Source organism: Phocoena sinus, chromosome 2 (assembly GCF_008692025.1).
Source record: "Phocoena sinus isolate mPhoSin1 chromosome 2, mPhoSin1.pri, whole genome shotgun sequence".
Taxonomy (NCBI): Eukaryota; Metazoa; Chordata; class Mammalia; order Artiodactyla; family Phocoenidae; genus Phocoena; species Phocoena sinus.
The window spans coordinates 91,866,230-91,893,119 of record NC_045764.1 but is presented as its reverse complement, the minus strand read 5'-3'; the positions used below and the strand labels follow the sequence as shown (position 1 = coordinate 91,893,119).

At 38.6% G+C, this 26,890-nt stretch overlaps 1 protein-coding gene across 8 annotated transcripts in view; it reads right to left on the bottom strand.

The window, feature by feature from the left end:
- Positions 1-476: 476 nt before the first annotated feature.
- ZNF106 (zinc finger protein 106) overlaps positions 477-26,890 on the bottom strand; it is a 63,040-nt gene continuing 36,626 nt past the window's right edge. For all 8 annotated transcript variants that reach the window (XM_032621960.1, XM_032621964.1, XM_032621959.1 and 5 more), the window contains 16 exons: positions 26,665-26,734; positions 25,176-25,330; positions 25,032-25,092; positions 24,230-24,568; positions 21,475-22,255; positions 21,057-21,112; positions 19,823-19,968; positions 18,226-18,360; positions 13,133-13,249; positions 10,615-10,806; positions 9,755-9,817; positions 8,598-8,717; positions 7,683-7,754; positions 6,788-6,859; positions 5,052-5,198; positions 477-4,612 (listed from right to left, as the gene is read on the bottom strand). In XM_032621960.1, the coding sequence (XP_032477851.1) occupies positions 4,556-4,612; positions 5,052-5,198; positions 6,788-6,859; positions 7,683-7,754; positions 8,598-8,717; positions 9,755-9,817; positions 10,615-10,806; positions 13,133-13,249; positions 18,226-18,360; positions 19,823-19,968; positions 21,057-21,112; positions 21,475-22,255; positions 24,230-24,568; positions 25,032-25,092; positions 25,176-25,330; positions 26,665-26,734 (2,583 nt within the window). In that variant the 3' untranslated portion in view covers positions 477-4,555. The remainder of the gene's footprint in view (positions 4,613-5,051; positions 5,199-6,787; positions 6,860-7,682; positions 7,755-8,597; positions 8,718-9,754; positions 9,818-10,614; positions 10,807-13,132; positions 13,250-18,225; positions 18,361-19,822; positions 19,969-21,056; positions 21,113-21,474; positions 22,256-24,229; positions 24,569-25,031; positions 25,093-25,175; positions 25,331-26,664; positions 26,735-26,890) is intronic.

The following is a 26,890-nucleotide window of genomic DNA, read 5'->3' as shown; positions in this document are numbered from 1 at the left end:
TCTTACCCATCACGTATAGAGAGCCGTAGTTTCAGAACACAGCAATGGAAAATACACACATACACAAATAAATCCTAAACCCCACTTTAATCATGCCTTTTGCTATTTCTTGAGCACAGGAATCACTCAAATACTTTCCAAGACACATGAGGAAAGGAAGGGGAATAGCTGTTGGTGTCTAGATCAAGACAAAATGGGTCACCTATAACCAGAGAGGCCAGTTACCTGAGTGTAATGGAGCAGAGATAAAGTTTTTAATCCTAGTTCCTCCACTAATATTGACCTACTGTATGACCTTGAACAAATCCTTATATGTAGCGGTCTGCCGAGCTTATCTGGACCATGATCTGTGGCATATCTACAACCATCTTTCATTTTCTACCCAATTTCCTTCTTGTTCTCTATATGTGTTCTCTCTATGTGGAAGAGAAGGGTTTGGCTATGAATATGAATATGCAGATAAGGTAACAAAAATAAACAATTAGTAAAAGTACTTTATTTTCCCCTTATATTTGCTTTATAACTTGCTTTACAAAGTTAGGAAGTTCGCAGCTTTATACCAAAATGTAAGAAGGCTAAGCTATTTGCTTATAAACATTTTTGCAGTCAAGTGTCATCTGATTTCATTCTTCTAACCCATATTCAATTAAAAAAAAATCAGACACCAAGGGTGCTGGCACAGCTCTAGGGCATATATTTTCTCTTGAGTAGGAGGAAGATCTTCAACAGCCTTTCCTCCTTGACTCCCTCCTCCCCCAATTCAGTTGGGCTACTACCTTGAATTTAGAGGAAATCTGGGAAACGTTAGTCACCATGTGACCCAGCATGGCCACATACTTGAGGGTTGGAGGTGAGGTTAGAGGTTATTGTCTGGTAAGCAGTAGGTTTGGTTTAATCAGGATTTCACATCCACTTGTATATGGAACTCAGTATAACCCAAATCATCTCTACCACAACTTCTAATTCTAACCATTAGACAGCTTCTCTGAAATCCTGAGGAACCTGATTGATTGGGGCAGGGATAAAATTACTGTTTTAACCATGTGACAGGCATGGCCTTCTTAACAGTTTTAGGAGTTCTCCTTTAGGTAACAGGAACAAAATTTATAAGACAGCGTACATAAATTGCAAACCAGAGGGTACATGCTGTTTAAATCCCACTTCACAATATACTTTCATCTCCCCTCCAATGAATTCTCTTCCATAAAATACACCATACCACTCCGCTAAGTTGTGTACACCTACTCCCACCAAATCATCCACATTCCTAGTCACTAAAGTTGTGCACTGTATAATCTACCAAAAAGAAAAAAAAACAAAAAACCCTTTGTTAGGCAAATAATCACTTAAATAGCAGTGATGTTGCCTATAAATTATAGATAGGTCAGGAGCTAAACACTCAACTGCTAACTCTTCTGAGGCAGAAAAAAAATTCTCCACAAAAGCAGGAGTGTAATAGCAATGACGTTCTCTCAAATTCAAGTAACATCAGATCAAGATAACTTTGTACTGTGTTTAACTGCTTTATACTGAGTAGAGCCGTACGCCAGAATTTTGAACCTGATTAAAAACTTCAGGATAAAGCTTGAAGTGACTGATATGCGATCAGAATAAACTGCCATTAAAACCCGAGCATATGCGCACAAAAGGATTTATGCTATGGTTCTCTTGTCTTCTAGCTGTCAGAAGTGAACACAAGTGATTAAAAACAACATTCTAAAAATGGCCTCCAATTCCTTATAAGATATGAGTTGTGTTTTGTCAGGTCATGTAACAATTGCCTTCCTCAACTAAGTACTAAATATCAGAGCCAACACAAATCCCTGAGCCACTGCTCTACTCTGAGGGGGAACAGAAGGCCAGAATCAGCCAAGACATTGTAGAAGACTTAAAACAAGACTTTTGCATAACTTTCAAGACACTTAAAAGTCATAACATACAACCATAAGCAGTCAAGATGCTTATGGTGCCTTTATTTCTAAACAGGTGGCTACAACAGTGCATTTAGGGCAATATACTAACCTGGTGTTAAACGAATTTTACGCATTCTTGAAACAAAAACATTATTGCCACGGCTTCAAAGAAAATTCTTGTGAAATGAGAAAAAGTATTACAAGTATAGGTGCCCACATGTACACCTATACATACATACACATGTGTACATACACATGTACAAGGAACATCCACAACTGCACACATAAAGGCAGACAGACTGTGCGCGATTCTGTGAAAGTTAAAATCAAATCAGTTTTTACTGATTCTATCAGTCTGTTCATACCTACAGTTCCCCATGACTGCCCAACACCTCATATACCCCCTTCTAGCTGTACAGAGGCTCCACCACTCTCATCTTTTCAGACATGTCCTCAGGCAGGACAGAAGGGCACCTACGCAACAGAGTATGCAAGACTTCCTCAGCACACTGCCCAGCCAACGTGGAAATGTGGGTTCACTACAGCCCAAAGGAAAATGCTAGGTTTAGCAATAAATCCAAACGTACTTTCCTGGGAATCACCATTCCCAAACCCACAGAACAGCTTAGCTTCTCTGGTCACCTGTACAGGAAATGGGGTGAGAGATGGGAATGCTTGCTCTCAGACAGAAACAGCACACATAAACTTTATGCAACAGGATCTTCTCTGTTCTCTCTCAAGTATCATGCAAATCTCAATAGTTGTGCCATTCATAAGGACAGAAGTAAACAGCTTGTGGAGCCATTCATTATCTAGATGTAGCTCCTAGATTAGTTCTTAATGTTTTTTTTTTTTTGGATCCAGTGAGAACCACTGGAGGCTTCCCTGGAAAAAAAACACCTACTTAGTCTTACACACAATTCCAGGGGGTTTGGATACCCTCTTGAAACCTATCCATGAACCCCTGGGGAAGTCCCCCTGCCCCAGAGCCTGAGTGAAGACATGTGAGTAGAAGTGTGTGCACTAAGATGGGTGGAGATAAACCTGGATGCTCTGCAGTCCTAGGAAAGAACAGGCATCACATCTGAAGCTTGGTATGTGGCGCTGGGCTCTTCTCCCTTTTCCTCTCTCTCTCTGTAGAAACTTTCAGAGTTTTGAGAATCTAGAAACAAAAGGCTGGAAAGCAACACCTCCATGGCTTCTCTTAAGAGTCCAGAGAAAATCCAAAAACAAAGCAGTCTCATGGAGGAGGCTTTGTTCATTTGGCTGCTCTCAATGGACAGGTAGGGTCTTTCCCTTCATCCTACTCCACCCTTCCCAGCTAGTGGGGAGGTGAAGGCAAGACATTGGTCTTTAAGAAGCCTGCCTGAGGCCTTGAAAACTATATTCAGATACTTTATCCTGACTCCCCCATTTGAGTACTGCGGGTGGGTGGAAAGTACCCTGTGAACCCAGAGGAAGTATATGATGGCTACTGTCAGTCCAGGCACAGCCAGAGAATAGAAGAGTGGGGTTTGGCAATGAAGTAAATGAAAAGGTTTCAAACCCACAGCCCGCCTGGAGAGTCAGAAGCTGGAAAGAGAGATAAAGGTTATACCTCCAGTTCGAACAGCCTGCCAATACCTGCAGTGAGTGCCCAGGTCTAACAGTGAGATTTCCAAGTAGACATTAGGTCTATGCACTGCCTTGAACTGAGCACTCTGTCAAAATCTGCAGAAATTCAATAGGAAGTACTGTCTGTAAGGACTTGTCATTATGTGATTTGCTGCCTGAGTCCCTAAAATATAATCAGCGGAGCAGTTACTTTAACTGTTAAAAACCTATTGTGTGTTCCTTTAGCATTTAAAGCCAGCTCTGTCTATCTACAAAGAGCATACTGAAACACACTGTACATAATTGTTAAGAAAGGGAACTAGGGCTTCCCTGGTGGCGCAGTGGTTGAGAGTCTGCCTGCCGATGCAGGGGACACGGGTTCGTGCCCGGGTCCAGGAGGATCCCACATGCCGCAGAGTGGCTGGGCCCGTGAGCCATAGCCGCTGGGCCTGCACGTCCAGAGCCTGTGCTCCACAGTGGAAGAGGCCACAACAGTGAGAGGCCCATGTACCGCAAAAAAAAAAAAAAAGGGAACTATTTGCTTCCAATTTAAATATCCAGCTGTTACAATTAACTGATTGTAATAATTAAGGAGAAATTAAAACTGATCCTAAAAATCTAGCACTGGACAAATTTGTACTTAAAAGCCTGCCTATAGGTTTAAACCATCATAAGAACAGAAACTAAAAATCACAGACTGAAATCAATAAAATATACATATGATTAGGGTCAAACCGGGTAGCCAATTAAGATCTGTATTTTAATAATCATCTGGAGAACACCAGTAGCATAAATTACTATATGCCATGCTGTCCCAGAAGAGTATGGTTCCTTAAAAATCTGTTTAAATCTGACAAACCTCCAGCAAGAACTTAGAAGTGTAACCTATCACCCCATAGAGCTGCCCAGACTTATGCTAGTGGTAAGTCTGGCTAGTAACCACTCTCTCCTTCCCTGATTCACTAGGGAAGGGAAGACACTGGCCTGTGTAAGGGGCTGATGTGAAATTAGTTCAACTAAAGACTTCCCAACATGGGAGGCAAAAAACTTCATGAATCAATTTTGCTGTCATCCTCAGCATGTCGTTCAATGTGTCCTGCAGCATCCTAGGAATAAAGGGAAAAGGGTCCATGAGAGAAAGGATGGTAGTAGGGCAAGAGAAAGTCAAAGCCAGGGAGCTTCACAGGTACATTCTAAGATCCATACACGAAAGGCAGTTAGGACCCAGTACTCTAATTTACATGGAACTGCGCACTTAAAGATGAGTTCTTAACAAGAGCACTGTAATAAACCTCTAGGTTCAGTTACTGGACTGGAAACATGTGAAAACATTCTCTCTAGGCTATTTCTCAAAAACTACCATTTCTTCATTTGAAACCTCATTAAGCTATACACCAAATCCCTGGATAGTAATAAAAAGAAAAATCCCTACACTCTCCCTGTTTATTGCAATTGTGAACATTCTAATAAGGCAAAAAAGGTTTACTGAACCCTGCTCTGAGCAGTCAAATGACCGCAGGTTGACCTCAAATCCCACTGATGTACCTGTTTGGATCCTTTCCTAGCAGTAAAAAAAGCATCACAGTTCTTCCAGCGACATTTCAGAGTCTGAAAGTTCGGATTTGTATGGTCAGTCAGCAAATGTTGTTTTAAATGATCTATGACGCCAAATATCAGAGAGCAACCGTGCCACTGGAGGGAAACAGAATGAAAGGGTAAGTTTTTAAAGAGCATAGGAAACATGCAATGAGAATATTCCTCACTTGCATCCTGTAAGTAAGTCCCTATTCTTTAATTTATTCTTGGCTAGGAAATTCAACAAAGCCAGAGGTAACCAAATTAATCAAAAGACTGGGAAGTCTTTTGACAGTGCAATATTTTGAGAAGGCAAAGCACTAAGGCAGCCATTACATCATTAGATAAAGAAGCTATTAGCAAATACTGACAGACAAGTTACATAAAATTCAATTTAAACCATACTTATGCTTTATCTTGCCATCATAAAATGAGTTTCTTAGTCCATTTATTTAAGAAAGGCAAAGAGCTTTCCTGCAATACTTAAAGGGTTATTTTTAACAATTCTAAGAACTGTTGACTTGTAAACTTGAAAATACAAATGTCTGATAAAGAAAACTACATTTGTGGAAATACTTGTAGAAAACTGCCAAGGAAGCCTGACTTTACTAACAATTTTTATTACTTGAATCAAGTCTTGTGATCACCTATTTTTTTTTTTTTTTTTTACTGTATTATAAATGTGGCTATGTTTCAATTGTTAGTCAGAAAACATAAAGACTCTTTGTCTTGGCTTTTTTTCCCTACAGGCTTGTAAGAAATCCTATGATTCTCATTCTAACATGTTCATTTCTAAAAAGTAATGCAAATTTGAGTTTTTCCTCTGTAAGCACTATTCCATCCCCCCAGCTTTAAAACCAGAAGGTATTTTCCTCCTTTCTCTAGATAAGTTAAGTCTATTTGTATATTCTGGAGCCTGTTGTACTAGATTTTGCTTGTCTTCACTGAGAAGACTAAAAATCAAAGATAGTGATGTGTAAAACGCTGAAAAGTAATTAGGCCAGAGACAAACCCAAAATCAAATTTTAAAATGGAGAGCATCCAGTTCATTTCATCAATGCTGAAAAAGGAGGTCGGGGTTTAGGGAAAAAAAAATTCAGTGCCATCAACTTTTCTCTGGTCACAACTAACTATTAGAACTGATGAAACAAATTAAGGTTTATAAGAAACAGTGTGAAAGTTTTGAGGGTTAATCACCAGCTCTCACCCAAAAATAAAAACCACTCAATTTAGCCTAGTAAACTGAGGTTTAAAATTTCAAAAATGCAAATTTTTATCTGCCTATTCCTCAAAAACCAATGAGGAACAAACCAAACTATACATGTAATGCCTGAGGAATGGGTAAAGTATTGTGGGCAAGTCATGAAAATAAGCACTTACACCTTTCTTTCACACACTTCTGTACTGTTGATGTTTTTGAAGGCATGTATCAATAGAGTAATAAAACAAAATAAAAAACACAAAAGAGATAAACTGAGTGGATACTTAAATATGCTTTATATCTAATCCTAAGATAAGACTTTTCATTACAGAAGTATGGAAGCATTTTATGTAGTTTTTAAAAAATAAGCTTATTTGTCCTACAGTGGAAGGCAAAAGTAGATGCTCAATATAAAAATGCTAAACCGATGACAATGAAGATCTATAAATTGGCCTGGGGTTGTGCAACATCTAAGTCTGGTGACAAGAACAGTTTCACTGCTTACCCAGCAGCGGTAATTCTGCATCAGATTCAGCCTCACGGCCTGAATACTGCCATCATAACAGCCAGTATAAATCTAGAGAAAAAGGTTTATCACATCAGACCAAAACAACACACAATAAAACTACTACAATCATCCTCAAAATAAGAGTCAAAAGTTACTGGTAGCAGCTACAACAACAAGAAAACATAAACCTAAACCCAAACCAGCCCCATTGTACCATAATGGGAAAGTATCTTGTAGATCTTCTAGTCTGGACACTTTGAAGCTGTGCTCCTTAGAGAGCCACTCTTGGGATTGTGGCTGAGAGCGGAAGTGGCAGGGATCAGAGGCACCACTTATACTTTTTAACTGGTGTAGCTCTGGCTTCTACTGGGCATTGCATATTAGGCATCTGTATTTCATTGGAACAAAAGGTTCTACTGCTTAAAGTATGAAAAACATCCATTCTGGTTCAACCTCAAAATTTAAAAATAAAATAAATCAAGGATTAGCAGGGTTACATGAGTTAGCTTCTACTTTTAGGTCTGCTATAACTATGCCACACTGGCCCAATCTCCTGACTCTATTCCAATGTACTGTCCAGATCATAATGTCTCTGAAAAAAGCACCACTCAATTTTTTTTTTTGGAAACATCTTAAATTTACCTTCTATTTAATGGTGGTATTATATTTTGTATTGTAATTATTTTAGCTCTTAATAAAAAAAGGAATATTCAACAGCATTACTGGGTTTTCAATATTATAATACCAAGAGATAGAAAGACATTCAGTAACGAGGCATATCAAAAACAGATGTCATTTTTGGAAGTGACAAGTAGTAACATTATTAATAGTTTGTACAATTTTTAGTAAACACATTCAAAGGCAAATATGTGGCACAGCAAATTATACTCACCATACTTTTATGGATGGTCATACACATAATCATGTCTTTGTGTCCTCCATAAACTTGCAATCGATCATGCGACTTGGGTGGAGGGAAAAAAAAAAAAGAGAGAGAGAATTAAGGTTATTTATACCTTGTGTTTAACAGGCATAGTCCCTGAAGGCCTTTGAAAGGTTTAAAACTACACCTGAGGTACCAAGCTGAAGTACCAGTAGCATGTTAACAGAAACATAATCTAACAACTCCTTCTCCTCATGGGAAGAGCTGGTAACTGGAAAAAATAAAACCAATTTCTGTGTAGTGTCAAAGTCTCAAACCTGAAATTGCACACAAAGAGAATCAGACAGGTGTTACAGACTACAGCTGCTCTCCAAAAACCATTTAAATTTTTTTTAAACCATTTAATTTTTTTTTTAAATAAATTTATTTATTTATGGCTGTGTTGGGTCTTTGTTGCTGTGCACGGGCTTTCCCTAGTTGTGGTGCGCGGGCTTCTCATTGTCATTGCTTTTCTTGTTGTGGAGCACGGGCTCTAGTTGTACAGGCTTCAGTAGTTGTGGCATGTGGGCTCAGTAGTTGTGGCTTGCAGGCTCTAGAGCTCAGGCTCAGCAGTTGTGGCGCACGGGCTTAGTTGCTCTGTGGCATGTGGGATCTTCCCGGGCCAGGGCTCGAACCTGTGTCCCTTGCATTGGCAGGCAGATTCTTAACCACTGCGCCACTAGGGAAGCCCAACATTTAATTTTTAACACGTGTGAGCCTGTGCGCCTGAAAGCATCCTCCAAGGACCATAATTATCTGTAGCACTTGTGAAGAACTCAGATTCCTGAGTTCCACCCCAGCCTTTCCATATAGAAAAATCAACACCAAATCCAAATAGACAGTCTCCCCAAGTCATTCAAGCAAAATACTGGGTCTAAATTCTACCTGTAATTCATAGACACGAACAAATTTATCCAGGCAAGCAGTCACCATCACTTTTCCTAGGATATTCACCACAGTCACTGCATGATTGTGACCTTTATAGATCCGTACAAGCTCACCAGTCTGCATCAGAAGAGAGATAAGAGTCACCAGACTGACCTTAAAGATTCCTTCCGACTTTTGAGATTTATAATTCTGTAATTCTAGAAGACATAATTCTGAGACCACTTGTACAAACGTAGCTGTACTAATTTTAACAGATGAAGTACTCCCACAAGCATTTTTTACTTTTACAAAATGTATGCACTGTATCTTTTTTTAAATAAATTTATTATTTTTGGCTGAGTTGGGATTTTGTTGCACGTGCAGGCTTTCTCTAGTTTTGGCGAGTGGGGGCTACACTTCATTGTGGTGAGCAGGCTTCTCATTGCTGTGGCTTCTCTTGTTGAGGAGCACTGGCTCTAGGTGCGTGGGCTTCAGTAGTTGTGGCTCACGGGCTCTAGAGCGCAGGCTCAGTAGCTGTGGCGCACGGGCTTAGTTGCTCCGCGGCATGTGGGATCTTCCCGGGCCAGGGCTTGAACCCATATCCCCTGCATTGGCAGGGGGATTCTTAACCACTGCACCACCAGGGAAGCCCTACACTGTATCTTGATGGAGAGAACCCCAAGTCACAGAAAGAGAAGGGCCACAGCTATGTGTGTATGTATTTTATAGCTTTTGAAGTATATTCACTTTTATCATTTCACTGCATCTGGACATGTCCCTGAGGCTGGATTAACCCCCAAGTTTACAGACTAAGGACTGAGCTTCAAAAGCAGCCTCTATGACTTGAGCAGAGTCTCTTGGCTGTTTTTACTTGTGCTATTTTAAACTATGTATCATATCTACTTTCTTAGAGCCTCAGATGCTCAATTTATCTCATGTTTAGATGAGGCATTCAAACTAAACCTTACGTAAATTTTGAGTCTATTCCCCACTAAGAATTTTGATGAGGTCAGAATTTCTACAGTACTTAATATTATCCAAGAGCTTATGCGCAGGGATTATTATTAAGCCTTTCACTAGAAAAAGGGCTTAATTTAAATTGCAAGAGGTCTGAGGAATCCTTCAAGCTTTAATCATCATTCTACTAAAGATTTCTTCACACCAACATGGCTTACGTGAATGTTGTGGGCATGGACTGACTGATCACTGGAGCCACTGAACACAAGGTCATTCACCACCTTAAAGAAAAAAAATTAAGTTAATGAGATTTGATATAATGTTCTGAGTTTCCTTTAACTTGTAATACACATTAGCAAATTCTATTTCCCACCCTATTTTGAGATGAGCATGAACGAGGTATGAAATAAGTTTCTCAGACAAATTTTCTGAACTGAAACTTATGTGCTGCCACCAAGTACTCTGATGAACTGACAATGTACTACTGGTTTTGTTGCTTCTTCGGAATGATTACGAAGCAGCCTAGAAGGGCATTCGAGTATATCTACATTCTACAATAAGATACAATTTTATTTGTCTCTTGGTTAATATATTAAAAAACAGTATGTCCTGTGGTAATCCAAGCCTAAAGAAAAGGGTCATAGGGACTTCCCTGGTGGTGCAGTGGTTAAGAATCCGCCTGCCAATGCAGGGGACATGGGTTCGAGCCCTCGTCCGGGAAGATCCCACATGCTGCGGAGCAACTAAGCCTGTGCGCCACAACTACTGAGCCTGTGTTCTAGAGCCCACGTGCCGCAACTACTGAAGCCCGCACTCCGCAACAAGAGAAGCCACCGCAGTGAGAAGCCCGCGCACCACAAGGAAGAGTAGCTCGCGCTCACTGCAACTAGAGGAAGCCCGTGCGCAGCAACGAAGACCCAACACAGCCATAAATAAATAAATAAATATTTTAAAAAAAGAAAATAAAAAAGGATAGTAATCTGTATTCTAAATAAGGCATTAGACAACATGGTAAATTTCATTCAAACCCTTCTATTTGTACCAGACAATGAACTCCTATTTTTTGCACTATACTTGCCTTCATGCAGAGAATGGTTTTGCTGTGGCCCTCCAGAGTTCTAAGGAGCAGTCCATTCCGTGCATCACGCACACTAATGGTACAGTCATAAGACCCCACAACCAGCAGCTTTCGGGCACCTTCCTGAGCTGTGGCAAGACAGCTGACAGCCCGAGGGCCATGGCATTCAAAGATTTCAAGTCGTTTGTTGTTCTGAAAAATACACCACCATTATATGAAGTAAAAGCAACTTAGTTGGAAAAACTCAACATCAACTAACCCAAATCACTACCTTGATACAAACTCCAAATTCTAACACCAGTAAGTTCTCATATCTACTCCCTATCCCTAACTCCCCAACCTCTGCCATTTCTATTCCAACACTCTGCATTCATGACTCCTTCCTTCCTGATTCTAGTGGGGACAGTCTCACATTATAAACTCATTTCTACCTTTGACCCGCACTATCCTGATCATAATTAGAATTTGGTTCTCTTTTATGCCCTCTCTCACTTCCCTTAAGTTAATGATAATGAATGATAAACCTTTTTTTCATATTTGAATACACTTTCCACAGACCCAAGAACTCTCACTGTTTTTTTGTCATCCAAAATTTATGCACTCTGCCATGATTGTTTCCAAAATTCTCTTTGAGAACTACCTTCTTAGACAATCTGAGTCTCTCATTCTCCACCTTTCTGCTATTCTGACCTTCTTCGGACTTCTGGTCCTATGTCTATCTCTCATGACATCATTAAGTTAAACTACAGAAGCCTTTGTATCAGTCAGAGTGGCATGGTCACATCCTGAATTCCCAAACATTCCTTTACCTCAGATTTTAGACTTGCTTCCCTCATTCCCAAACCAAACTTGTTCATAAAGTTTCCTACTTCCCCAAAACTCTAAAGAGGTAGTTTAAGGTGCGTGCATGAGATAAAACTCCTAGAAACTAGGCAAGAGCAGCAGCTGGGAGCCTACAGAGCTGAGCATCAATCTCAGTCATCTTGAGATGCTGGGGAGGTAGATCAATGGAGTTCAGGGCCCAGTGGCGGGAAGGCCCAGGTAAACAGCCCATGCTTTCTGTTGAGCCCCAGAAAGCACTGCGTTCCAGGAGTATGGGCAAAACAGAAAAGGTCCAGCCCTAACAAGGCTTCAAAATTCATACCTCTGCAGAAACTCTCAAATCTCTGTCTCAAAGTCCATCTTTACTGGGGCTTTTCAACCATTTAGAGACCATTTCAAAAAAATAAAAGTAAAGACCATTCCCATTTGAATTTGTCATCATCTTGCCCCAAAACTTCTACCTACCTTTGATTACCTTAATCTCACAAAATAGAAGAGAACTGGGTAATTATCAAGTTTTATCCTTTAAAATATTTTAAATCTATTCTGTCTTCATTTGTATTGCCCTAACCAAATCTAATCTAGGTTGTTAGCACTTTGCATTTAGAATGCAAAAACCTTTACTAATTACCCTTCTGTGATCTATTCATATCTAGTGAACCAAATAATCTGACGCTTGATTATATATGTGCTAGTTTCTTCTAATTTGATTTTAAGCTTCTTAAAGGCAGAAACCATGACATATTTTATTGCATTCCTTGTAAGTAGTTCCAGCTAGTTGGTAGAAGGAGAGATAGTAGGTACTAACTAAATATATGATACTGTAACAAGGCATAACACAATAACATTCTAACACACTGTTAAAAGATGACCAGATGGCCTCGGGATAGAATGCTACAACTAACTAGTAACCAAACCTATCACTTCTACCTCCAATTACATCTTTTATCCATTTTCTCTTCACCTTAGTCTAATCTTTCATGTCAGCTGCCATAACAAAGCCTCCTAAATGGTCTCCAAGCTTCTACTAGTACCAGTATTTTCCATCCTGTTCAACTCCAGACTGACATTTTCTAAAATACAAATTAGATCATGTCTCTCTTACTTTAAAGCTTACAAGTCCAACTACATTAACAAAGCACACAGGGCCATTAAGAACTGGTCCGTATTTCCATTTCCTAAGCCTTATCCTGAGACCTAGCATGTAATAGTGCTCCATAAAGGTTTGCTCAACAAATGGATTTATATTTGGGTCAGGAAAGAATGAGGCCCACAGGCACGAAGGCAAACCTTGACTTAGTTCAAGTCAAGAACAAGCTACCCTCATGAAACCCTAAATCAGTTCCAAACCACATCAACGTCATACTCAAAGGAATTTAAGCTCATTTCATGGTGTCATTCTTAAAATGAGACAGACTAGTTTAACCTATGACTCATTATTTGGCCCCAAATCATCAGGCCTGGTTTAATTTAGTAGAGTTACACTTTGGTCCTGGCACACTTGGGCCTGAGCAGACAGAATGCAGCATCTTGTTTCACTTACAACAGAAGATAAATTTTTGAGTAGCAGCTAATTCTGTTGCTTTCTCAAACACACACAAAAACAGGAAAACATCTGCCTTCAACTTCTTCCCACACACACTCACACCATTTTCAAGTGGCATGGGAATTCAGCCTTCTCTCCCCAACCACTAACCTTTATGTTGAAGGTGACCACAGTGCCGTTTGCCAGTCCTGCATAGAGAATTCGCCACCTACTGTGGAGGCAGAGAACCCGGTCTTCCAGCTGTAACTGCTCCACACACTCTCGAGTCTGATAAAAGCACACAACACCTGATCAGCAGAGATTAAAGGCAAATAAGATGTGAAAACAATCCTCCTGAGAACAGTGTGAAATGATTTTCTATGAGGAAGAAAATGTAGTGTCCTCTAATTTGTAGAAGACTATCTTAGACTGTTTTCTGCTTTGAAATATGTAGCCAAATACCCTCAAGCTGTAGGTAATATAGTAAACAAATGTAACTTCTAATGTTACCTATGTTTCTAATTTGGAATGTAGAAATTCTTCAAAGGGCACTATGGATTGGGTTCTAGCCTCTTAAATTAAGTAGCCAAAGATAAAGTTAAAGCTGCACTTGACATTTAAAAAGGAAAATAAAGATTATAGTTGTATATCTGATAATTGCATTAATCAAATATGCGCTTTCCTGCAACTGATTCTCTATTTTAATAGCTCCCAAATGCCTCCTTCAAACCAGTATCAGGTTAGCTGGTCTACAATTACCCAAGAAGCTTTGAAAATATATAGAACCCCAAGCTTCACCCCAGTCCCTGAGATTCTAATTCAGGCCCTGGAATATGTGTTTTTAAAAATTTCCTTCATAATTCTGATGCATATCCAGGTTATACAAACACAGTTTGAGCTGACCTTCAAGAAACTATTTCCATGAATCTCCAGAACTGGGTTATACTGATAAAATCTACTTACCTAGAACCTAGAACAGGGCCAGTTACGTAGTAAGTGCTCAAGATTGAATGCTGTTGAATGATACTAAGTGACTAAAGGCCCAAGTTTAGCTTTTTAAAGAGGTCTGGATACAGACATTAAAATCAAGACAGTTGTAAGTAGGACCTACTTGTCCCATCCTATAAGTAGGATGGGACAACCTATAGGTTGGATGATAAAAGCTGTAGACTATCAAAGTCTTTGACCTCTTCCAACCTTCTTTCATACCTGAAAGAGCCAGTCTTTTAAATTACTTTCCCCGCATAAAATTACAAATATAAATGCTGCATATGCAATTGTAAAATAAAGGAAAAGACAGTGAATATGCTCAAATGATAAGATATATGTTGCCTCTGGCTAACCCATCCATGTGAGATCATTTTGTAATTTTATAGGAGAAATGGAATACGTTGCCGTAATAAAAAAACTATTGGTGCATGCAACAATAAAGATGAATTTCAGACATTATAGCGAGCTAAAGCTAATGTGAAAGAATACATCCAGTATGGTTTATTATGAAGTTCAAGCACAGACAAATATAATCTATAATGACAGAAATCAGAACAATGGTTTTCTTTGGCTGGGGGTGGTGAGTGGAAGGTGTATGAGGGAAGCTTCAGGGGGATGAAAATGATCTGTGTTTCAATCTTGGTGGTGGTTAAACAAATGTATATCTATGTAAAAATTCATCAATACTTAATGTATACTTAAAATTTATGTACTTTACTATATAAAGTTACACCTCAATTTCAAAAACTAAGAATTTTTTTCACTAACATACGGTCCCACTATGCCAAACACTACTGCTGGTTAGAACCCTTAAAAACATTGAAAACTCTTTTAAAAGTTTTTGCTAATTTTATAAGTCAAAATGGTACTGAACTTCTGTTTTAACTTCCATTTATTGACAAGACTGTTATTTTCAAATAGTTACTTGTATATTCTCTTTTTAAAGAATTTCTGTCTTTCAATTCATGTGTAGGGATTTTACTATTTCTCTTCTCAAAGGTGTAAGCTCCTTACAACATATATTACCCCTACGTTTACCCTGTCCTGTTACAACTATTTTTCCCTTTTTACCTAAGACAATTTCTTGCCAAAATCTGTTTACAATTTTCAACAGACTTAAGTATTACTTCCATATAATAAAATTCACCATGTTAGATATACGTTTCATTAAGTTTAGTAAAGTATGCAGTTATGCAACCATTACCACAATCAACTTTCAGAACATTTCTAGCACTCTAAAAAGTTACCTCGTACCCTCTTTCAGTCAGTCCCCACTGCCATCCCAGGCAACTCTGATAGTTTTGCCTTTTCTAGAATTCCATATTAAGAGAACATTCAGTATGTAGTCTTTTACATATGACTTCTTTCCCCTAGCATGATGTTTTTGAGATCCATCCATGTTGCTGCATGTATGAAGTTTATTCCTTTTTGTTGCTAGTATTATTCCATGTTTTATATACCACATTTATCCATTTATCAGTTGATGGATGTATTGATTAATAACGCTGTTATGAGGTTCCTTCTTACATTCAGGATATTTGAAATTTGTGGCTTCTCTTTGTTTTGATCAATTTAGCTAAAAGTTTTTTTTAAATTTATCTTTTCAAAAAACTAGCTTCTGGTCTCACTGATTTTTCCCTATTGTGTGTCAGTTTTATAAATTGGTGGTTTCCATTCTGCTCTTTATTATTTCCTTTATATATCTATTTCGGGTTTAACTTTTTCTTCTTTTTCTATTTTCTTACAAACTCAGATAATTGATTTTAAACTTTCTTTTTTTTCTAATATAAGCATTTAAAACTAGAAATTTCCCCCTCAGCAATGCGTTAGCTATCCTACAAATGTTAAGCTGGATGCTCATTTTCATTTAGTTCAAGATATTTTCTAATTTCCTTTGTGACTTCTTCTTTGAATCATGGGTAACTTAGAAGTATGCTGTTTCATTACCCCTTACTTGCTGACTTCCAAGATTTCTTTCTCTTTTTTTTTTGGTGGATTTCTTTCTGTTATTGATCTCTAACTCCACTGTGGTTGGAGAACATACTCTAAATGATTTCAATCCTTTTAATTAAGATTCTCAATAAGACTAAGACTTATTTGATGACCCAGCAATGGTCTATACTGGTGAATGCTCCATATGCACTTGGAAAGAATGTGTATGCTGCTGTTTCGGGTGGCAGAGTCTATGAATGTTAATTTTTTTTAACTATAAATATTAATTAGATCTTGTTTGTTAATGGTATTGTCCAGTTCTTCTACATCCTTGATGATTTTCTGTCCAGTACTCTATCAAGTATTGAGAGAGGTGTTGAAGTCTCCAACTATAATTGTGGATTTGTCTATTTCTCCGCTGTAGTTCTATCAGTATTACTTTACATATTTTGGTGCTGTTATTACGTACATATATTTCTAATTGTTCTATCTTCCTGCTATATTGACATTTTTATCATTATGGAATGCCACCCTTTTCTCAGTAGTATTCCTTGTCTTAAAGTCTATTTGCCTGATAGTAACATAATCACTCAAGCTCTTTTTGTTATTATTTGCATAGTACATTTTTTTCCATTCTTTTAATTCAACCTACTTGTGTCTGAATTTAAAAGGTATGTCTTGTAGACAGCACAGATTTTTTTTTTTTTTTTTTTTTTTTTTTTTTTTTTTTGCGGTACGCGGGCCTCTCACTGTTGTGGCCTCTCCCATTGTGGAGCACAGGCTCCGGACACGCAGGCCCAGCCGCTCCGCGGCATGTGGGATCTTCCCGGACCGGGGCACGAACCCGTGTCCCCTGCATTGGCAGGCAGACTCTCAACCACTGCGCCACCAGGGAAGCCCGACAGCACAGATTTTGATGTTTGTTCTTTAGCTAGTCAATCTCTGCCTTTTGATTTTAGTGTTAATTCACATTTAATATAATTATTAAATATGGCTAGATTTAGACTCCAATTTGCTTTCTATTTGTCTCATTTTTATTTCTCTGTTCCCCCATTTCTGCCTTGTTTTGCATTAAACAAGTGTTTTTTAGTATGCCATTTTAATTCCTCTATTAAATTTTTTAGCTGTCTTTCTTTGCTTTATTCTTTTAGTGGTTGCTCCAGGGCAGCTGTTCTCAGAGTGTGGCCCCTACACCAGTAGCATCAGTATCACATGTTAGAAATGTAAATTCTTGGGCCCTATCCGAAGCCTACTGAATCAGAAGCCCTGGGAGTGGGGTCCAGTAATATGTGTTTTAACAAGCTCTCCAGGTCTATCTGACGCACACTGAAGCTGTGAGGCAGCCTTCTGGAGATTACCTCTTTAAACTGTAACAATCTAGTTCAAAGTAAAACTGACTTATCCCCAATAAAATATAAGAACCTTGCACCAGCACAATTCCATCCTCCCTTTCCTTTGTGTTCCTGTTACCACACATTCCATCTATATATGTTAAAAACCTAATCTTTGGTATTATAAATTTTGTCTTAAATAATCAAATCTTTTAAAGAATATATGTGTGTATATATATATTTTTTAAATTTATTTATTTATTTTTGGCTGTACTGGGTCTTTGCTGCTGTGCACGGGCTTTCTCTAGTTGTGGTGAGCGGGGGCTACTCTTCTTTGCGGTGTGTGGGCTTCTCACTGTGGTGGCTTCTCTTGTTGTGGAGCATGGGCTCTAGGAGCATGGGCTTCAGTAGTTGTGGCACGTGGGCTCAGTAGTTGTGGCTCACGGGCTCTAGAGCACAGGCTCAGTAGTTGTGGTGCACAGGCTTAGTTGCTCCGCAGCATGTGGGATCTTCCCAGACCAGGGATCAAACCCGTGTCCCCTGCATTAACAGGCGGATTCTTAACCACTGTGCCACCAGGGAAGTCCTATAATATATATATTTAATGCTAATGATTTTCTCTCATTTCTTACAATACATTTAGAAAATTCTTTCTCAGAGGAGATATCTACTTCTATGTTTTCAGGTTTAAAAAAGTTAAACATTTTGTTTTCTCTCCAGTATTAATTTTGGCATATGATATGAAAATAAAAATCAAGAGTAATTGTTGAAAAGATCAAAGGAGGTATATTATTAATAGTAGTAAGTGAAAAGATACTGGTGGAGAGAGACAGAAAACATGGTTTAGATCTAAGCCTCATTTCTTCCAAAGGCTATACAGGGTACTGGAGTAAGTTCAGAAGCAAGAAAGTGAACAGAATGAAGCATCTGTCTCAGTGTCTCCACTCTACACAGTAAATACAGTCAAAGTGTTTCAATATTATCACGTTTGATTTTGCTGGACCCACTTACCTTAACATTATAGCAGCGAATGGTGTGATCACTGGAACCAGTGTAAAGGGCAGCATTCTTCCCAGAGGTCTGAGTAACCAGGAGGCAGTTCACTTTGGAGGTATGGCCCTCAAAGACACCAATATACTTCCGACTCTAAAGTCAAGCACAGTTCAGATCATTACTTGTGGATATAAATGGATTAGATAATGCATTTCCTCAAAAAAAAAAATGATGCTAAAACATACAGTTCATTGTTGTAGCCTCAGAGTCTAGAATATTACCTGGTATCAAAAGGTGTTCAGTAAATACCTGTTCACTGAATGCCCAGCAAACAGTCACATGTACTGAGGTACCTGCAACTATATGTTAACTGAGCCATAAGTTCGTTTGGGTTTTTCCATAAGATGTTACAGAAAAACCTGAACAAACTTTTTGGCCAATCCAATACTTAGGGCAATTTGCTATAAGACATATCAGAATTTTAGTTAACATCTAGGGCAAGGCTCTCCAACATATGGACCAAAAAGCTAGCAAATCCAAACTATAGCTAATTACCCAGTAAGTTCCTGCATTTGATCAGTATGCAGAGAATGCGCCACAATATTCAAAGACATGTCAGGTGCCATCACAGGTCTAGTGTTCCAGGTGTGGTTTCATAATGGAACATCCTGTTGTCTCTGTGTACATACTGTTATATATTTAGAATGTACATATATACCTATACTTACCTTTCAGTTCAGAGTTAGAGCCAATTCCCCAAATCTTACAGTCACACCTCCTGGTACCATTGCTTCCTTCCTTCAGTCATCCCTGTTGCCCTCGCATTATTAGGCTAAAGGAACCTATATACCTGTTGCCTACAGCAAACATTTTCTCAGTCCATCATCTATCTAATCTTTTGATTTTCAAGGACTTCCTCAGTTTCAAACACTTTCACCATATTTGTTCAAACATAGTGTTCCTAAAGTTTCTTGGCTATCGTTGTAGATAAACAGAATTAGTTTGACGCATACCAGACTCAAAACTCAAAAGTCCATTCTACAAAAATTGAGAGTAATGAGCATCAGATTATCCTAAGTGTGGGGTAGTGGAAGACCGTTGCTCTTCTTAATAACCGGGATAATTAATCAACTCTCAGGGAAAACGCCTCCTCTTATATTGACTACTTCCCCAGTACTCACTCTATCCCTTCTCTATTATGTAGCAGCTATGTGACAGACCTCAGCATCAACTCCAGGGCTGGGACCTGACTGTCGGGAGCCTATTGTTATCATCCCATTTCCTTTTGCCAAGTGATTGTTCAGAGAGGAAAGCACAGGACGCTTTTTTGGTGGTGGGAGAGAAAAGAAACCCCTGTGGCTACTGACATCTATCTGTGAGCAGGAGGAGAACTTGCTTTAGTAAAAGGTGGTATCAGAGAAGGCAGAATGGAAATAAAGAAAGAAATTAAGTCTCCAGTGACCCCACTGAGCCGCTGGATCAACTGTATCTAAAGTTAGTCTAAAGCCCACTCCATCTCTGGACAGCAAATAAACTCCTAGTCTAAGAGAGAGTTACTTGGAGTTTCTAAAATCTGCAACCAAGCAAAAATATTCAAATTGATGTATCAACTTACCACGAGATTATAAACTCGGACAGTTTTATCTGCTGAACAGGTATACAGTAAATTCCCAAATATCTGAATTGCATTCACTGCAGCTTGGTGCCCCTCAAAGCTCCCTTCTGTGGGCTCATCATCATCTCCTGGCTCTGAAGATATTTCTAGAAAACAAGAGTATGTTTCAGAGATATGTCTGCCTGTGTCTCAAAAGATACTAAAAAATTTAAACCATTATGAAAAAGTGGTCTCTGGATTCTCCTTAAAGCCTAGTTCCCCCAGCAAAACACCACATTTTCATTAGTGACCTTCATTATGAAGATTTCATAATAAAGGCAGGGAAGACCTTTCACTTCAGAACGAGATACTTATATAGTGAGCTTTGAGTGATACCCATAAGGCACCAAGTATCTTTCCACATCCAGTTTCCTCTGCTGCCAGTTATCTTGTTGAGTAAGGCATTATTATTATTATTATTATTATTTTTTTCTTTGCGGTATGCGGGTGTCTCACTGTTGTGGCCTCCCCCGTTGCGGAGCACAGGCTCCGGACGCGCAGGCCCAGTGGCCATGGCTCACGGGCCCAGCCGCTCCGCGGCATGTGGGATCTTCCCGGACCGGGGCACAAACCCGTGTCCCCTGCATCGGCATGCGGACCCCCAACCACTGCGCCACCAGGGAAGCCCAAGGCATTATTTTTAAGTAGTTCCTTCTCAAAGCAAAACCCCCCAGAGCCAACAAAGCCTTAATACAATTGTCCCTTGGTATCCAAAGGGGACTGGTTTCAGAACTCCCCCACCCCCCCCACACTGAAATCCACGGATGTTCAAGCCCCTTATATAAAACGGTGTAGTATTTGTATATAACCTATACACATCCTCCTGTTTACAGCTGACCCTTGAACAACATGGTTTGAATTGTGCAGGTCCACTTTTTCCCCAATAAATGCATATTACACAATCTGCAGTTAGTTGAAGCCATAGATGTGGAACCGAAGATACAGAAGGCCAACTATACTAATTAGGTGAACACGTAAGACAGCCAGGTAAGAGAGATGGGAGTAAGAAACTGAAATGCCAGGATTTGAGGATTTAGGAATACCATAACAGCTGGTCAAAGCAATCCTCTTGGTAACAAGCCCAGTATCCGTCCCCTATTGTATAAGCATATTTAAGTAGATTTAAACCCTGGCTCTAACATTTACAAGACTTTTTTTCTGTGATTAATTTAAATAAAACTGAATAACCAAATACCTGAAGAGTTCTTTGATCCTTTTATGGAGGAGATCACAGTCTGAGTTTCTGCCACACTACAAAATAATAGCAAAAGTCTTCTTAGCATCTGTGTGAACAGGCCAGGCAGTAAAACTTATATTTTCCTGACTCAAAAGATTGTTCTAAACAATGGACAAAATAGCAATGATATAAGAGATCGGTTTTTCCATCTGAAATTTCTATATGAAAGGAAATAAAAGTACAGTAAATATTTACAACACAAATGAGAAAACAGAAAATCTCCATTGCTAAGGTTTGATTCTTCCATACCCATTATCCCTAGTGATTTTCTATAAATGTGACTCTTTAAAAAACTTCTGATTCAGAAAAAAAAGTTCTATTTTTCAAGAATAGAATGGTGAAAGCTATTCTGATTGGACCAACACGGTGTCCTTACCTTACAGGGATGCCATCTTTATAACGGGTGCCAATCTCACTGGTAGAGCTAACTTCATCACAACCAGAGCGAGAAGTTTCTAATGAGTTTAGCTCTGTGGAGTTACGAATATCCTTTTTAGATGGGCTGTCTGGTTTCTCTTCTCCAGTTTCAGAAGAATCAATGGCTACCACTTCTAACTGAGGATTAGGAATTTCTAGGACTTCCAGAGACGAGTCACTATCTGGTTCATCTCTGACACTCTCTTGTTCTGGACCAGTTCTGCTATCTTCCCAGGTGGAGGTTGTCACTTTCCCCCCTTTAGTGGACTTTCCAGTTTTTACTTTCCTTACAGGTTTAGCAGTAAATATATCCTGTTCAGTGTCACTGTTCTCAGGAACATGGGCAGCCCGCAGAGTTTTCTTCTTCCTAAGTTTCTTCTTTTTCTTGTTCCCCCTAGCTTCAGCTGATGTCAGAGTGGACTCTGCCTGTTGCTCTGGATGGTCAGCTGGAGAGTGGGGCTCTTTCTCTAAAGGGGTTTCTGAAGCAAAGGACAATCTCGGAAAAGAACTGGTACAGGCTTCAGACCCGCTGTTGCCTCTGTTTGGCTCTTCACCTTCTTTATTTATGCTAGGAAGACCAGCTGATTGGGAAGAGGGATTGTTCCCTCTGTTTCTGGTATTTCCTTGCTCCACAGAAAACTTCAGTTCTTGGCTAGGCTCATGGAATCTCTCTGTTAGCTCTGATAAGGACAATGCTGCAGTGATAACTGGATAAACTGGACTACTGTCACTGATCTCTCCTGAATTGAGAAGGAAAAAAAGAATTATTCCATCGTTTTTGTGTCTGGTATTTGTAGTCATAAACTACAGTTATCACTGATTGAACTTCTACCAAATAATGACATTTCGATATGTTAACAACTTTAACAGTCATGGTTTAGTTATCTCACCCCTCAGCTTCCCATAACCTACACATATTTCTATTACAGTATTTATATACTTTGCCTTGCATTAATCTCACAAATTACATGCATGTCTTATACCCTACAAAAGCTCCTTTTATGGGCAGGGATTGTTTCTATTGATCTTTTTTCTTTCTTGTTTGAAATGTCCACATATTTAACAATGTGTTTTATTCTTAGTAGACACAAATATCTATTTAGCTAAAGTGCTTTCACCTTTATTTCATAGAAGTTTTCATTATGCATTTTACCTGTATATCATCCAATTTAGCTACATACTAGCAGTTAAAAAGTCAGCTGACTTAAAATGTCTATTTTCTTTGACTTAGTTATTTCATGTCTAGAAATTTAAACTGATGAAATAATCACAGACATACTCAAAGACATATACAATGCAGCGTTATACAGAATACAAAAAAAGGAAAAAACGTAAATATTCAAAGATTATATAAATTATTGTATATTCATATTATGCAACTTCTGAAATATTATACAACTAGTAAAATAGTGTTTTAGATGAATTATGACACAGGAAAATGATCATGATAATTAAGTGGGAAAAAAATCAAGTTATAACAGACTATGACTTGTCCTTTGTATAAAGTCTCATGTAAGCACATAAGCATTTATAATTTTAAGACTGAAATATATAACAAAATAACAAATCCACATTTTTATAATTTCCCAATTTTTTACAATGAACATGAATTAGTTTTGCAATCAGAAAAGGAAATAAAATACAAGCTATTTTTGAAAAAAATACTACTAGTTTTTAAAAAATACTAAATAGTATCCATATAAAAATAACATAATTCAATATGAAAGATAATATACATTTGATGTAGATATCAATTAGTGTTGCAACAGATAGCAAAATGTAGGATAATTCTTCAGACTTTTTGTTTTTGCTCAAAAAAAAAAAATCACACAATATCAGTTTGCTTCTTTCATTTTAATATTTATTTATTAATTATTTGTTTATTTAGGCTGTGTCGGGTCTTAGTTGCAGCAGGTGGAATCTTTAGTTGCAGCTCACAGGCTTCTTAGTTGCAGCATGCGGGCTCCTTAGTTGCGGCATGCGGACTTCTTAGTTGCAGCATGCAGACTTCTTAGTTGCGGCATGCATAGGGTATCTAGTTCCCCAACCAGGAATCAACCCAGGTCCCTTACATTGGGAGGGTGGAGTCTTACCCACTGGACCACCAGGGAAGTCCCTGTTTGCTTCTTACTTAATTTTCAATGTAGCACCACTGTGGTTATGCAAACTTCAGATGAGATTTTAAATAGCTTGGAAGTTATTCTCAAATGGTAACTAGGTAAGAATTATTTTATGAAGAGAGTAAAAACCCTGGCTATTTCTCAAAAACACCCAAGTTTCTATTAGATGATTCCAAACCCCAGAGCCCTCTGCCTTTCATCATGGCCACCTGCTCCTCAGGTCTACATTAACCCTAGTTTGTACTTGAAATGATAAAGATAGTTAAGTAATGAGAAATTCAGAGGATATATCTTATCTAGAAAATTGACTAAACAACTTCAATGCCATTTATCTCACAAAAACCAAATAATTCTGCACCAATCCTAATAAATGAAACCTGTTAAGTGTTAATCCAAAGTCACTTCAGTAATCCTACATTAGAGAAAATTAGAAAAAGGTTACCAATATTTAAATAATCTTCCTAAATAAGAAAACTTCAAGAAAAACTGTAATAACTTCAGTTTTAATGGGCAAGTATGATGTTACATCACTGATATAAAATTGCCGTAGACCCACTACAGGGTTGCCCTTAACCCAGAGAAAAGTTTACATACTATTAGCTTGCAGTAATTCCTTGGACACATTGCAAGCAGAGCCTTGTGACACAGCATTCACACTCTCATCCTGTTCAGGAGACATGGGCTCTTGTTTAATCTGAACTGATGAGTCTGGAGCAGGAACACTGCCATGGGCTTGGAAAGTAGATGCGATTCCTTGGAGAGGGGCTCCAGTGGATGACGGAGACACATGGGAAGATGAAGCCTCCAGGAAAACCGGGAAAAAAGGAGTAGGCAGCAGTGTGGCATCAGCAGATGTTTGAGATCTAATGTTCCTTTGTTCTTGTGTAAGGTTACAGGGAACCTGGTCTGGACGCTCAGAAGGTTCATATGTTTCTAGAATGGGAAACATACACAAATGCAAAAATGTTACCTGAAAAGCCACTCATTTCTGAGCCAATTTGTATTTTTAAAGATTACAAGAGAATTTTAAAAACCCTCATAATTCTTTAAAATAGATTATTATATAAGCTATATTATATAATATATATATAACTACCAAAGAACAGGCATTAATATTCCAATTTTTCAGATTTTAAGTGACTTATCCAAAGTCACATCGGTACTAAAAGAAGAGCCAAAATGTGAACCCTAGTCTTGGGACTCCTAACCCAGGACTCTTTCTGTAACATAAGCATTTTGGGGATATACAGTCTCACAGGCCTTTCTATAGAAGGATAAAACCAAGGAGACACGAGAAAAATCATATTAACTTTTTCATAACATTTTAATTCCCCTCCACAGAGAACCAAAAAGTAACAAGTTACAGAGGGTCCAATCCATCAGATTCTCTGAATACCTTGTAATCCCTGTAGAATCTGTATTCTATGGGTCCTCAGGGTACTCATCTCCATAGTTATCTAAAAATAAAGTATTTTGTTAAGCATATTTAAATCCAACTTCAAGGTGATCCATTTTCACTAGACATTGCATCTGCTACTACCTGCTGCTTGAGCATAAGTAGCCTCTGAACTTCAACATAAGCCGTCTGAAGAGCTGCACGGGCTTGCAGAAGGTTGTTATCCATGCACTGCAATGATTTGCTTAGTTCTTCCTCCCTTAAAGAAATATGCAGCAGCTGGTCAACCTGAGAACGTTCTGTCAAAAGAAACCATAAGGTTCAGTTTAATACTGGAGACTTCTCATTAATAATACAGTTCCTCAGAAGATGGAACTGCATCAATTGTCTAGGACAGGCCTTTATTTTCTCCCCACTAGGTCACTGGAAGGAGACTCATCAAATTTTACAAATCATGTAGTCAAGCCTGATGCTGTCAGAAACCAAGCCTCATGGTTTCAAGTGTACCACCACATGGTACCAATTTACCAAATCACCATCTTCCACCATGACCCTTCCAAGCAAAATCTCTGCCCCAGGCAAATCAACTCTTGTAGGTTTCATTTCCCATGTTCCTTTATCTACTACCCTCTTCACCCAAGGCTTTGGCTTAGATTGGGCCCCAAACCTGAACTGCTTGCACTCTCTTCCCGATTCATATTTTTCTAGTCTGTTAATTTAAAGTAGTTCTCTTTATTACAAAAGGCATCCTGAAGAAAATGTAGATTTAAAACAGTACACTTAAGTTACTTTAAATAAAATGTTCTACTATGTGCACGTATTTGTCATCTTTATGTTTGCCTCTTTCCCATTCAATACTCCAAGACCTCTCCCCTAAACTCCAGACCCACATATCCAACTACCAACTTGATACCTCTACCTAGGTGTCTCTAAAGTCCTTTAACTCAAGGGATCCAAAAGGGAACTCACCATCTTCCTCTATCCTCAACCTGAAACTCTCATGGAATTTTCTAGCTCTACAAATAATGCCATCATCCACCCAACTGCCACAGCCAGAAAATGAGGTCACCCTTGACTCCCACCTTATCTATCACATCCAATCACCGAAAGTTCATCCAATCACTTCCTGCACTAGCCTTTATACCCTAACGGTGTTAGAGTCAGTGTAAGGCAAGAGTCATAGAAGCATATCAGTCAGGGAGCCACACTAACAACTTCTCTACTTAACTCACATGAGGAGAGCAACCAAGATGCCTCAAAAATGGAAAGTGAGAGAAATGGCTATAAATGACCAAGAGGGATAAAATTTTTACTAAATGTCCTATTCCTCTTCACCCCACTGAAAAGGCCCAGTGACACTTTCTAGCTATACACTGAATTCAGTTTGTCCAAGATATATATTAACTTTAGCTTTCAGGTCTAGGTGGCATCATATATTTCTTCTACAGCTGCAACTGGATAGTAGGAAATCAAACTTTTTCTATGCCCTTAAGCAAGATGACAAAAATATCAAATATAAATAAATAAATAAATGGGCATTCCATGTTTGATAAGCTACACTCTGTATCAAGTTGTAAAAAGGCTGAATTGCTGTAAGAACAATTTCTTTCTGCCAGAATATTCTATACTATACCTTTCTTTCCTTTAATCTTCCTTCTTTTATTTTTTCTCTCAAGACTTGGGAGTTCAGGAGAAGATCCATCCTAAGGAGATAAAGAAAATTGAATAATGTTAACTATGTAAAGGCCATTATCCAGGAGGGGAAAAAAAGAACCAGTTCTAAGATAGTCATACATTATTCGTCATTATTGCTACCATCTCTAACAGGGCAGTAGGAGTCTCATGAACATGGTATGAAC